The sequence below is a fragment of the Cervus canadensis genome, chromosome 17 (assembly GCF_019320065.1).
Source record: "Cervus canadensis isolate Bull #8, Minnesota chromosome 17, ASM1932006v1, whole genome shotgun sequence".
Lineage (NCBI taxonomy): Eukaryota > Metazoa > Chordata > Mammalia > Artiodactyla > Cervidae > Cervus > Cervus canadensis.
This window is the reverse complement of record NC_057402.1, coordinates 7,855,113-7,870,125: the sequence shown is the minus strand read 5'-3', so window position 1 is coordinate 7,870,125 and position 15,013 is coordinate 7,855,113. Positions and strand designations below refer to the sequence as shown.

The following is a 15,013-nucleotide window of genomic DNA, read 5'->3' as shown; positions in this document are numbered from 1 at the left end:
GTCCACAAAGTTAACTGCATGGTTAGTACTTATGAACACCCCACCTCCAGGGAAACTCTTGATTTCAAACTGCTTCAGATCAAGAAATGGTCTTGCCTGTTAAGGGAAATAAAAAATCCTTTGGAGTTATGATCAATTTAAATTGTACTGAGTTTTTTTTTAATTGAATGCAATTATCACAGAATCTCTCCCTCTTGTTTTAATATCCTGTTCATGAATATAAGCTAATGCAGAAAAGAACAATTAATAAGAATTTCTGACAAGTATGCAGACCTTGAATCTGAGCTGTTTAATTGACAAATGAAGAGATAAACCTCCATGGCATTACTCTCTTCCCAATATCTGTGCTTGATATTTGACCACATCTTTTTTCCTGACTAGCCCGTCCACATCCTTTCATTCCTGGACACAGAGGCCCCGGGGGCATGGGGAGGGGGTCTTCAGGCGGGGACTGAGTTCTCTGAGGGCACAGTCAGCACCTCCTCACAGGGGGAGCCTCATAGACAAGACCTCCTTTCATTGTTTTCTGTTTTTATGCAGAGGCCCCTCCCACATGCAAAGATCCACTCAGGTCACAGGCTGGAAACAAAGCACCAGGTCACTTAAATTCAGGCTCCTCCTCAGGCTTGAAGAGATTTCAGGAGCGGTGACTCTCATCTGCTCGAAGATGAGCCCACTGTGGACCTTCCTCTTCGTGCTGTCAGCTCCCAGCGGTGAGTGTCTCTGGATCAGACATGGGCACGTGGGGAAGCGGCATCTGAGCCCGTGAGTCACCGTGCTTCTCTCTGTCCACAGGGGTCCTGTCCCAGGTGCAGCTGCAGGAGTCGGGACCCAGCCTGGTGAAGCCCTCACAGACCCTCTCCCTCACCTGCACTGTCTCTGGATTCTCACTAAGCAGCTATGCTGTAGGCTGGGTCCGCCAGGCTCCAGGGAAGGCGCTGGAGTGTGTTGGTGGAATAAGTAGTGGTGGAAGCACAGGCTATAACCCAGCCCTGAAATCCCGGCTCAGCATCACCAGGGACACCTCCAAGAGCCAAGTCTCTCTCTCACTGAGCAGCGTGACACCTGAGGACACGGCCGTGTATTACTGTGCAAGATGCACAGTGAGGGGAAGTCAGAGTGAGCCCAGACAGAAACCTCCCTGCATGGGGGCCCAGGACCACCAGGGGGCGCTCAGGGCCCACCACGTTCAGGACTGCGCGCAGGAGCAGGTGCCCTGGGGGCGCCTGGAGGGAACTCCTGTTTGAATCTGGTTTTCTCGTCCGGCCCAGCGATTCCCTGGAAACCTCTTTTGTGTCCTCACTGTTCCGTTATTGTGGCTTATACTGCTTTCATAAAACCATACATAGTTTTTATTTTTCGTTTAAGTATAGTTGTGTGTTTGTATGTATATGTCTGTGTGGAATATGTACCAACACTCCGGTGTAATCCAATAGTCAGAATTGTGTGTTTTCTCTGTTTTGTTTTTGTCTTGCCATAGACGCTGAATACAACTCTGAGGCTCACAGTCATTTTCCATGAGTCCAAAGTCATCAAATCTAGTGAATGGCCCAAGAAGCCCCAGGAAAGCTTTAAACGTTCCTTTTGCTGTTTCCTTACATGTTCAGTGAGAAGAGACACCCTCCTGCTTTCAGTCTACCTTCACAAACACTTCGAAGTCTGCAAGTTGTAGTGTTACAGACTGTAATCCGATGTCCCATAGGGAGTGATCCTCATTATTCATGGATTCCGTTTTTGCAAATTCACCTACTTGCTAATTTACATCTGGACCCCAAATGTGACCCCAAAGTGGATGATGACCTTCACCTATATCCATATCCCCTCTCAGCAGGAGTGAAATAATCTTCATTTCCTCTAGTCTCTCACAGGCTGGTTGTGGCCACTTTCTCTCGTCTAAGCAAGGATGTTGCAGGAATGTCCACAAGTCCATCCAGGTGACCGGCTTAGTATAGTATGGAACCAATAAAAAATGGAAAGTATTGTGGAAAGTAAGCTTTTGGACATAAAACAGATTGCCAGGCATTTCAGTAGCAAAAATGAATTTATTTAGGAGCAACCGAGAATTACAAATTGGAGTCTGCAATTATAAAGAGTCATGTGCAATTCCCCAGTAGAAGTGGAGAGACTGTCTTTTGTATCAAAGTAAAAAGTGAGGTGGGAGGGCTCTTATAAGTAAAACTCTGTTTTCTATACCTGAGTTCTTGGCAGAAAAGAAGAGGTAACTTTGTTCATGTTGGAATCAGGGATTGTCCAAGGGCATGAAAACTCCTCCTCCTGTCCACTGGGTTTTATTTAGTTGTACTTTCTCCTTCTTCTCCTCCTCATTCTTATTCTAATTCTTTTACACTTTCCACTTTTGGTCAAGGGCTTCCAAGGTGACATTACTGATAAGAAGAAAAAAAAAAAAACCTGCTAGTAATAGAGTCTCCTGCCAGTGCCAGAGAGTTGGGAGAGAAGGGTTCGATCCCTGGGTTGGGAAGGTCCCCTGGAGAAGGCCATGGTAATCCACTCCAGGATTCTTGCCTGGAGAATCCTATGGACAGAGGAGCCTGGAGGACTACAGCCCATAGGGTTGCACAGAGTCAGACACGACCTAAACAAGTTAAAACACCCTCACTTTTGTCAAGATCCTTCTCAGAAAATGAGCAATACTTGGGTTTTTTAAACTTTTGTCTCTCAGTGACAGGAGGAACTTTTCTGGGTGCAGTGTCATTCAGAGGGAAAGTGTGCAGAATGTAAGTCTGTTGCTATCACATTTAGGTAAGAAGAGGACTGATAGGGAGAGCTCTCAGGCATTTTTTGACTAAAACCCCTGTGTTGTCAAGATCATAGTCATTGGGAAGCACGTGACATTTTACATTATCATCCAGGGTTTGGCAGAAAAATGCCCAATAGGTCTGGTCCAGATATTGTAGAAAGTTCTCATAACATATTACCTTAAACTCTGAAATATCATTAATTCAGGTCAGCTTTGAGGTGCAAGTCCATTCAGGACTCAGATGTTCTTACTGTGTGTCATGGGAATCCTAGTTCCTATCCTCTGGAGGGTTGGTTAGCAGTGCTTGGTAGGGTCCTTTCCAGTGAGGCTGAAGAGTTCTTCTGGGGCATTGGTCCAGTAGGTGAAGGTACCGGGTGACAATATATGAGGCTTAGGTCTGTCTCCTGAGAGTCGCTGCGAGTAGATAGCTCCAGAGGATCAGGTGTCAGGAGGTGTCCATGAGTGCGAAACAATCACGATGGACGTCACTGGTGTTGGGGGTGGAGGGTAGATGAGGAGTCATGCAAGAAGCAGCAAATAAAAAGACCTCTTGGGGTGAGGCGGCTGACTGAGAATTGTTGAATGTGGTAAAGGGTCGTAACCAGAAGCTCAGTGGCCATAATGACTGTAAAGCACAGGCACTACCCACACACCACAGCATCTGTTACCGCCCGATGTGTCTGTGGTGGTCCCTTCATTTTAGTGAGAACTCCAAGGGAACCCCTTCATTTTTCACATGACAGGAAACATGGAGATGGCCAGAGGCAAGTGGCCTCTAAAACTCTCCTTTAAAGACTTGAAAGCTCTGTCATCTGGTTTCTCCCATGAAATTGGGTTGGGATTGTAACTGTTGAGAGAATCCCGTCTGGATAATAAAGAATTATAAAATCCAATCTCAACAGTAGTCAACTCGCCCATGAAGAGCCTCACATCAGGCATTTACTTTTGGGATTTAGGAAACTTTGGACACCATGAAGCCTATCTGATATAAGCACAGCCCCTTTTGTGATATCAGATACACTAAATGTCACATATGAGTTTGGCACACTGCGATTTTTCTTTAGTGACCTCTTGCTCCTTTAAGGCTAAAATCTTAACACATGGATGCTGTTTCTAAGAAGAAAGTTTGAGAAGTAGAGAAAAGAAGAAAATTTCCACATGTTGCAACAAAATAGGTCTCTTAGAACATTGTATTTCATCCAGATCAGCGTTCTGGAATATCCAGAAATAAACAGGTCTCTCAATAAAGAACTGAAACTTTCAGTTGTCACTCAGTCCTTTCCGACTCTCTGCGACCCCATGGATTGCAGCACGCCAGGCCTCCCTGCCCATCACCAACTCCTGGAGCTTGCTCAAAATCATGTCCATCAATTTGGTGAAGGGTTCCATCCGTCTCATCCTCTGTTGTGCCCTTCTTCTCCTTCCTTCAATCTTTCCAGCTTCAGGGTCTTTTCCAATGAGTCCATTCTTGCATCAGGTGGCCAAACTATTGGAGTTTCAGCTTCTTGTCAGTCTTTCCAATGAACCGTTGGGACTGATTTCCTTTAGGATTGACTGGTTTGATCTCCTTGCAGTCCAAGGCATTCTCAAGAGCCGTCTTCAACACCACAGTTCAAAGCATCAATTCTTCAGTGCTCAACCTTCTTTATAGTCCAACACTGATATCCATACATGACTACTGGAAAAACCATAGCTTTGACTAGACAGATCTTTGTTGGAAAAGCAATGTCTCTGATTTTTAATATGCTGTCTAGGTTAGTCATAACTTTTCTTCCAAGAAGCAAGCATCTTTTAATTTCGTGGCTGCAGTCACAATCTGCACTGAGATTGGAGCCCAGAAAAGTAAGGTCAGTCACTGTTTCCACTGTCTCCCCATCTATTTGCTGTGAAGTGATGGGACCAGATGCCATGATCTTAGTTTTCTGAATGTTGAGTTTTAAGCCAACTCTTTCACTCTCCTCTTTCATTTCCTCAAGAGGCTCTTTAGTTCTTCTTCACTTTCTGCCTTGAGGGTGGTGTCATATGAATATCTGAGGTTATTGATATTTCTTTTGGCAATCTTGATTCCAGTTTGGGCTTCATCCAGCCCAGCACTTCTCATGATGTACTCTTCACACTCTCTATTCATGATACAGGTCTATTTATCAACTCTGATGTTTGTGAGTTTATTCTCTAAGTCTATGCTTTGATTCCTGTGTCAGTGTTATTGTTACCACTGTTGTTGTCAGGACAGAGTTTTTAATAAATACAAAAAGTTAGAAATGATTTATGAATCATGTGTGTGGGTTGATATCTAAAAATTCATTCTGAAGCTCAGGGCACCAAAAACTTCACTCTGCTGACACAGTCATCTTGCAAAGGAAGTCAGGGCCCAAGAAATGTCCTCACAAGAGGACATGAGGCCCAGCACTGTACTCTGACTGAGCCCCAGGCTACAGTCAGGTCAACCTTCCTTACATGTGAGTGTATTGTAAGAGGGGACCCTGGAGATGAACTTGAGACCCTCACAGGAGCCCTGCGTCGGACAGGGTGTACCCTCCCAAAGCACAGAGTGTGAACAAAATAAAGGGTGACTGTCACTTTAAACTGCCTAATGTTGTGATTGCTTCCTTCGCATCAGAAAACACCTAAACTTTTACACACTTCCACACGGGACCCATTTCCCCATTTCATAAATGGTAACTGTACGGCACAGTTGGACAGGGTGACTGGACAAAGGTCACACTGCCATTTGAGGTGCTCTGAGACAGTCCCAGGTCAGAATCCAGAGCCAAAGTCCTCCTAGCAAGATACAGGGAGGACCTAAGTTCCCGGGCAGGAGTCCCGGGCTCCCAGGTAGGAAGACACACCTGTGTGCATGGAGAACAACACCAACTGGTTACACTTTAACAGGTCCACACTGGCACTGGTGGGGACAGTACTTAGGAGACCGTGACCACCACCACACCTTTTCCTCACTCGACCTCAGGGAATGCATTTCAGGTTAATTTGCTGGTGGTTTCATTCTATTCAGTGGCCTCTGCCCTAGTTAAGTTAATATTCTTCTCTTTTACTCGCTGGGCATTTCCGTCTCTCCAGGATTTAAATCCATTGTTTGTCTTATTACTGTAACTATCTGATAAATTGATGAGAAAAACATCTACTTCTGCTTCATTGACTGCACTAAAGCCTTTGCCTGTGGGTCACAACAAACTATGGAAAATTCTCAAATAAACAGGAATACCAGGCCACCTTACCCGCCTCCTGAGAAATCTGTATGGAGGTCAAGAAGCCATAGTTAGAACTGGACGTGGAACAATGGACTGATTCAAAATTGGGAAAGGAGTACGTCAAGACTGTGTATTGACACTCTGCTTATTTAACTTACATTTACAGTACATCATGTGAAATGCTGGGCTGGATAAAGCACAAACTTGAATCAAGGTTGCCAGGAGAAATATTAATAACCTCCGATATGCAGGTGACACCACCCTTATGACAGAAAGTGAAGAGGAACCTAGAGAGCCTGTTGATAAATGTGAAAGTGGAGAGTGAAAAAGCTCGCTGAAAAGTCAACATTCAAGAAACTGAGGTCATGGCATCTGTGAACTATGATCATAATCACTTCATAGATAATAGATGGGGAAACAGTGGGGGCCTTGACAGGCTTTATTTGCTTGAGCTCCACAGTTTCTGCAGATGGTGACTGCAGCCATGAAATTAAAAGAAGAAAAGCTTGGAAGGAAACCTATGACCAACCTAGACAGCATATTAAAGAGCAGGTACAATACTTTGCCAACAGAGGTCCCTTTACACAAAGCTATGGTCCTTCCATAGGTCATGTTCGGGTGTGAGAGTTGGACCATAAAGAAAGCTGAGCACTGAAGAATTAATGGTTTTGAACTGTGGTGTTGGATAAGAGTCTTGAGAGTCCCTTGGACTGCAAGAAGATCAAATCAGTCACTCTGAAAGGAAATCAATCCTAATATTCATTGGGAGTACTGATGCTGAAGCTGAAACTCCAGGATTTTGGCCACCGGATGGGAAGAGCCAACTCATTGGAAAAGACCCTGATGCTGGGAAACATTGAAGTCAGGAGGACAGGGGGGCGAGAGAGGATGAGATGGTTGGCTGGCTTCACCGACTCAATGACGTGAGTTTGAGAAACCTCTGGGAGATGGTGAAGGACAGCACAACATGGGGTGCTTCCATCCATGGGGTCTCAAAGAGTCAGACACCACTCAGTGACTAAACAATAACATTTGATGAGATTGTGATCATGTGTAAGTTGTATGCAGATGACACCACCCTTATGGGAGAAAGTGAAGAGGAACTAAAAAGCCTCTTGATGAAAGTGAAAGAGGAGAGTGAAAAAGTTGGCTTAAAGCTTAACATTCAGAAAACTAAGAAGATCTGGTCCCATCACCTCATGGGAAATAGATGGGGAGACAGTGGAAACAGTGTCAGGCTTTATTTTTGGGGGCTCCAAAATCACTGCAGATGGTGACTGCAGCCATGAAATTAGAAGACGCTTACACCTTGGAAGGAAAGTTATGACCAACCTAGAGAGCATGTTAAAAAGCGGGGACGTTACTTTGCCAACAAAGGTCTGTCTGGTCAAGGCTATGGTTTTTCCAGTGGTCATGTATGGATGTGAGAGCTGGACTGTGAAGAAAGCTGAGCGCCAAGAAATTGATGCTTTTGAACTGTCCTCCAGGCTACAGAAAAGGGAACAGATTTTCCTTCCTCATTGTGAAATCTCAGCCCTGCTGTACTGGTAGACCAGCTGTCCCTGCCAGGATGGAGGCTCTTGGATTGCTGCCTGGTCTCTTGCATAAATGCCCAGGCAGCACCACGGGATCCTCTGTGGGTCACTGGGAATAATACAAGTTACAGGGGATGAGGGTGTGTGTGCTCTACATGTGCTCCTTGCTTCCAGGTCCAATAAATCCTTACAGGCTTAGACAATACCTACATCCTGTTCTACTGTGCGGTTTGCTTTATGTAAAATATTTACCATCAAAGCAATTACCACTAGACACATAGATGGCTGGTGGAAAAGGTTATAGTCAGACAGATACTAGCATCCACTTTCAGACAAGTGCTGAAAACAAATCTGTAATCCTTTCTTTACCACAACATCTTAAGGGAGCTCTAGAATGGAGGAAAATCAGGCCTGTTCTCCTTCCAGGAACAGACCAGAGCCTGAGTAGGCACGTCCAGCTCTGTCCAGCATCCCCTGTAGGGGCAGCCAGGTCCAGTGTGAGAAGCCCAGGCACAGACAGGAGGGCTCACTGTGCCCTGATGTGTGCCCTCCAGCACATCACCGCAAGTCCAGGCTGCAGGTTAGCTTCACGTCTGTAAGACGCAGGTAAACCAATTCCTACATCACATTCTAGTTGAGCTGGTGTAGAAAAAAATAGTAATAAAACAGGCACTGAGTGTCAGGGCCCAGGGAAAGTCGCTCCCAAACGGGCCTCCATGGCATATTGATTGCTATGAACTGAAGTGAGTTAAGAAAGGACCATTGAGCTGCTGTGGGCACTGCTCTCAATTCCAAGGTATCTCTGAGTACACTGGCAATTATGGCTTGTCGGTGGCTCAGTGGTGGAGAATCTGCCTGCCCAGAAGGAGACCCGGGTTCAACTCCTGGGCCCAAAAGAAGGAAACAGAAACCTACTGCAGTATTCTTGCCTGGGAAATCCCACTGACAGAGGAGCCTGATGTGCAACAGTCCATGGTGTCAAAAAAGAATCAGACACAACTTAGTGAGTGAACAAAACCAACATGCAAGCAGTTGGCCCTGGTGGCTCTTATGCATGGTTTTCACCAGATCACCAGCACAGATCCTCGGAGCTCAGCCACCTGGACTGCACCGGGACCTGCTATGGGAGCTATGGAGGCAACATGGACACTCCTCTGACCCAGCCCCCTCGTGTACAGATCCACAGAGTGCACGGCTGCTAAAACTAGAACCATCCAAGCTCAAGAGCCCTTGTTGTCTTTTGGGGTTTTCACAGGTGCTGAATTTAGCAAGCCATCCCTGGAAGTGTCCCTGCTCAGTTCACACAGCGCACGGAGAGATTTCCCTCCTGTTCCTTAGCCGCACGTTCCTGCGTGCTCAGCTAAAAATGAATAATCTGGGAATCATGGACAAATTCTTAGAAAGATATAACCTTCAAAGAATCAATGAGGTCTTTATCTTTCTGGCTTACTTCACTCTGTATAATGGGCTCCAGTTTCATCCATCTCATTAGAACTGATTCAAATGAATTCTTTTTAATGGCTGAGTAATAATCCATGGTGCATATGTACCACAGTTTCCTTATCCATTCGTCTGCTGATGGATATCTAGGTTGCTTCCACGTCCTGGCTATTATAACCAGTGCTGCGATGAACATTGGGGTGCATGTATATAGTATACTAACGCATATATATGGAATTTAGAAAGATGGTAACGATAACACTATATGCAAAACAGAAAAAGAGACACAGATGTACAGAACAGACTTTTGGACCCTGTGGGAGAAGGCGAGGGTGGGATGTTTGGAGAGAACAGCATCGAAACATGTATATTATCAAGGGTGAAACAGATCACCAGCCAGCCTGGATGCATGAGACAAGTGCTCGGGGCTGGTACACTGGGAAGACCCAGAGGGATGGGGTGGAGAGGGAGGTGGGAGGGGGGATTGGGATGGGGAATACATGTAAATCCATGGCTGATTCATGTCAATGTATGGCAAAAACCACTACAACATTGTAAAGTAATTAGCCTCCAACTAATAAAAAAAATGGAAAAAATAAAAAAAAAGAATCAACAAGGAAGAAATAGAAAATAGGAACAGACCAATTACAAATAACGGAATTGAAGATGTGATTAACAACGCTCCAACAACCAAAAGTCCACAACCAGATGGCTTCAGGGTAGGAATCTATCAGACATTTAGAGAAGAGCTAACACCTATCCTCAAACGGTTTTTTCTTTTATAATTCAGAGAGAAACACTCCCAAGCTCTTTCTACAAGGCCATCATCACTCTGATACTACAGGAAGACAAAGATGTCACAAAAGAGAAAATTATGGCCAAAATTACTGACACGCAAGATGCAAATATCTCTCAACAATATACTAGTAAACAGAGTCCAACAACACATTAACAGAAAACAACACCGTGATGAAGATGGATTATCCAGGGATGCAGGATTCTTTAATACGTGCAAATTAATCAACATGACACACCATATCAAGAGATTAAGAAATAAAACCTATATGATCATCATAATTGATAAAGAGAACATTTTTTCGTTCTATCTGAATTTCAGAAATTATTTGGAGAGAACTCTAATCAATGAAAACAGCTACTTGGAAGATCCAAGAAATTAAAATTATAGAAACCTACTCATCCTGTGTTGAAACCTACTCATCCTGTGTTGAAACCTACTCATCCTGTGTTGGAGTAGGAAATGGCAACCCACTCCAGTACTCTTGCCTGGAAAATCCCATGGAGGGGGGAGCATGGTAGGCTACAGTCCACGGGATCACAAAGAGTCGGACACGACTGAGCAGCTTCACTTTCACACATCCTGTGTAGTTTTATTCTAGTGATCAGAAAACTGGTACAATGCCATGACCTGTTCCCAGCGTCCCACACAGGCCAAGTGTTCCAGATCCAAAGGCCAGGGTGAGAGAACTCAAATGTCCCAGTTGGATGAGTGGAGCCTAAAGCTGCCTTACCCAACTTATAAGTACAAGTTTCCCCCACGTGCAATGTTCCCCCATTCCCTAGAGTACAATCTACCCCTGGGCTGTGGGAGCTCACAGGACTCCCCTCACACAGGACTGAGGTCTAGGGAAGGCAGAGCTGTGGTCTAAAAGTTAAGGCTTCTCCTGTGCCTGACGGCTGTGGCTGCAGGTGACTGACAGCAACTGACTCCCCTTATCCCCAGGTGTCCTGTCCCAGGTGCAGCTGCAGGTTCCGGCCCAGGACTGGTGAAGCCGTCCCACACACTATCCCTCACCTGTGCGTCTCTGGTTCCTCCATACCAGTGGTCACTGGGGAGTTGGATCCACCAGCCCCCAGGGAAGGGGTAGAGTGGATGTGAGCCGTCATTTCTGGTGGCAACACTTACTGCAACCCACCCCTCAAGAGCCGCACCTCCATCTGCAGAGACACATCCAAGAACCAGCTCTCCCTGCAGCTGATGTCTGTAACCAGCGAGGACCCAGCCGTGTATTACTGTGCAAGAGACATCATGGGGGGAGGTCAGTGTGAGCCCAGAACCAAGCCAGCCTGCAGGAGACAGGCTGGGGGATGCAGGGGTGATGCTCGGGACTCACACTTGTTTCCTCCCCAGGAGCAGGTGCAGATGGAGGTTAAGGGCCGGTTTCCTGCAGGATCTGTGATTTCCTCTACAGTCAGTACTTCCCCTTGGGGAACATCTCTGGCCTCAATATTCTTTTTTATCTCTTAGTTCTTTGACCTATAAAGATTTGTTGGAATAAGAGAAAGTCATTTTCTCCTGCAGAAAAGCAGAGTCACTTGCTGACACTTTCTTCTGTCGCCAAGTGCCAAGTAATTTCCAAATCTATGGAGGTAAGTCAGCTACATACATGCAAGGGACTCTACGGGGCTCAACAGGGCAGCTCAGCACAGGGCAGTGAGCAAGCCTGCCAGGAGGTAGCAGCACGACGCACATGGTGGACATCAGGCAGAGAGACAGACCCTGCTGCTGGTGGTGTTGTCTGCACACTTGCTCACAGCATCAAGCTCAGGGGGCACTATGAAAAGGCAAGGATCCACACCAAACCTTGGTTCAAACTTGCAGTATGTGCACGTGCACACATAGACACACACACAGATACACCAAGGGGATTTACTAATAAACCCTTCATCACGTCCATTATCCAGGCGTCATTTGAGAGGAGGAAAATCCTCTCAGCAATCAGAAATGAAGCCTGAGTCTGGAGTGGAGACCTGACCAGGACATCTATTTCTACAGGGGTCAGAGGTGTTGAAGCGATGAGGGTCCTGCTCACAGGAGAGGCTCCTGTGGGTTCAGTCTCACACCTGCATCAAAAGAGAGAAAACAAGTTTCTTATTGAACCTCCAGTGTGTGGGCAGAGGAGAAAACAGGATTAAGCCTTAAGGGGTCAGTAGTCATGAAAACACAGAGTCTGACATTTCCTTCTTCTTAGCCACTATAAGAAAGGATGAAAGAAAGCAGTAAATGATCACTAAAGGTGGCATAACCCAAGTCCTTAGAAAACAAGAGGACTGCTGACCTGTAAGCAAGCAATGATAACATTAAATTCATGATGGGATTAGAGGAAGGTTTAGCCCAGAAACTTGGGTGCTAGGTGTCCATTGTGTAAGGTCATGGCTTGTTTTGAAGGTCTTGGGTCTGCTGTGTGTTCCTACAATGAAGAGAGTCCACCATATCTAGGAGAATCTTCATTTTAAAGGGCTGTATTGAAGTACAGAGCTGAAAAATTGATGTAAATGAAATGTGCTGCTGGAGAAGAGTCTTCAGTTTCCCTTGGACTGCAAGGAGAGCAAACCAGTCAATTCAAAAGAAAATCAACCCTAAATATTTTTGGAAGGACTGATGCTGATGCTGAAGCTCCCATACATTGGCCACCTGATGCAAAGAGCTGAGCCATTGAAAAAGACTCTAATGCTGAGAAAGACTTCAGGCAAAAGGAGGAGGGGAAGATAGAGGATGTTGTGGTTAGATAGCATCACTGGAGATACTGGTGCACGGAGGAGCTGGGCGTGATGCAGCCCAGAGGTTTCAAAGAGTCAGACATGACTGAGCACATTTATCAATGTCTTATCATTTCTTGTATGAGCTCTTGTGCAAAAGTGTGCAACATTTTGACATACTTAATTTTAATTATAAATATTTTCCACAGACTTCCTTGTAATTAAATGAAATGACATTTCAAATTAAAAATACTGTGGTGTGAGGACACATCTTCACACATTGAACTGACAGACTGAACTCACACACTGAACTCACAGATCCTAGTTTGGACACAACACATCTGTGCACAGAAGAGGTCCATGAACCTGGGACCTGTTATATTTCCTTCTGTGAGAACATGAAATTATATGTGTCTCCTAACTCCACCAGCTCATGGTGTCTAGGTCAGATGCGGGGCATCTCTGCAAATGCAGGCCCTGATGCCCCTTGGTGAGTAGCAACAGTCTCTCCTGCTCCAGGTGTCGGATGCCACACCTTCCCTCCCCTGTTCCACAGCATCAGCTCACTTCTCAGGTCCAGACCAGAGAGTCTAGATGTGTCCTGTGATTCTTGCTCTTCCTGCTTTGGTTGAAGGTCTTATTACCTACACATGGGCAGCGCAGGTTCTTTCTGATTTAATTTACTCACTCATATGATTGAAAAGATAGAAGATGTCTCAGGAGGCCTTACAAATAGCTGAGAAAAGAAGACAAGTGAAAGGCCAAGGAGAAAAGGAATGATATACCCATCTGATAGTAGAGTTTCAAAGAAGAGGAAGGAGAGATAAGAAAGACTTCTTAAGTGAACAATGCAAAGGAATAGAGAAAAACAACAGAATGGGAAAGACTAGAATTTTCTCTTCAAGGAAATTAGAGATACCAAGGGAACACTTCATGCAAAGATGGGCATAATAAAGCACAAAAATGGTAGGGACCTAACAGAAGCAGAAGATAGTAAGAAGAGGTGGCAAGAATACACAGAAGAGGTATAGGAAAAAGATCTTCATGACACAGATAATCACAATGGTGTGATCATTCAGCTAGAGCTAGATATCCTGGAAAGCGAAGTCAAGTGGGCCTTAGGAAGCATCACTACACACAAAGCTAGTGGGAGTGATGGAATTCCAATTGAGCTATTTCAAATCTTAAAAGATGATGCTGTGAAAGTGCTGCACTCCATATGCCAGCAAATTTGGAAAACTCAGCAGTGGCCACAGCACTGGAAAAGGTCAGTTTTCATTCCAATTCCAAAGAAGGGCAACACCAAAGAATGGTCAAACTAGTGCACAATTGCACTCACATCACATGCTAGCAAGGCCATGCTCAAAATCCTCCCAGCGAGGCTTCAACAGCACATGAACTGAGAACTTCCAGATGTACAAGCTGGATTAGAAAAGGCAATGGAACCAGAGATCAGATTGCCAACAACATTTGGATCATAAAAGAGCAAAGAATTAAAAGAAAAAATCTACTAATGCTTCATGACTATGCTAAAGCCTATGACTGTGTGGATCACAACAAAGCATGGAAAATTATTAAAGAGATGGCAATACCAGACCACATCACCTGCCTCCTGAAAAATGTGTATACAGGTCAAGAAGCAATAGCTAGAACAGATCATGGAAGAAGAGACTGGATCAAGAATAGGAAAGGAATGAATCAAGGCTCTCTATTGTCACTGTGTTTATTGAACTTACATGCCTTGTACATCACACAAATGCCGAGCTATAGGAATCACAACCTGAAATCAAGATTTCCAGTAGAAATAGCAATAATCTCAGATATGCAGATGACACCACTCTTATGGCAGAAGCCGAAGAGGAACTAAAGAACCTCTTGATAAAGGTGAAAGAGGAGAGTGAAAAGGCTGGCTTAAAGTTCAACATTCAAATTACTAAGATCATGGCATGAGGACCCATGACTCATGAAATATATAGGGAAACAATGGAATCAGTGAAAGAATTTATTTTCTTGGGGTCCAGAATCACTGTGGATGATGACTGAAGCCATGAGACTAAAAGACACTTATTGCTGGGAGAAAAGCTCTAACAATCCTAGACAGTGTATTTAAAAGCAGAGACATGACTTTGTCAGCAACAGTCCATATAGTCAAAGCCTTGGTTTGTCTGTTAGTCATGTAAGGATGTGAGAGTTGGACCATAAAGAAGGCTGGGAGCTGAAGAACTGATGCTTTTGAACTGTGGGACTCTTGAGAATCTCTGAGACTGCAAGCAGTCTCAAGGAGATCAAACCAGTCCATCCTAAAGGAGATCAGTCTGAATATTCATTGGAAGGACTGATGCTGAAGCTGAAGTTCCAATACTGTGACCACTTGACAGGAAGAGCCAATTCATGGGAAAAGACGCTGATGCTGGGACAGATAGAGGGCAGGAGGAGAACGAGATGACAGAATGAGATGGTTGGATGGCATCAGTTTGAACAAGCTCTGGGAGATGGTGAAGGACAGGGAACTGGAGTCCCTGGGGTCACAAAGAGTCAGACATGACTGAGCAACTGAACAGCAACAACAACCA

General features: G+C 45.0%; 1 gene segment (V, D, J or C); it reads left to right on the top strand.

Moving 5' to 3' along the window:
- The first annotated feature begins 635 nt into the window (after positions 1-635).
- On the top strand, positions 636-6,439 carry LOC122455149. The segment is given in 4 exon segments: positions 636-713; positions 796-1,103; positions 3,082-3,093; positions 6,428-6,439. Coding segments are annotated over 3 exon segments (357 nt in total).
- Positions 6,440-15,013: the final 8,574 nt, after the last annotated feature.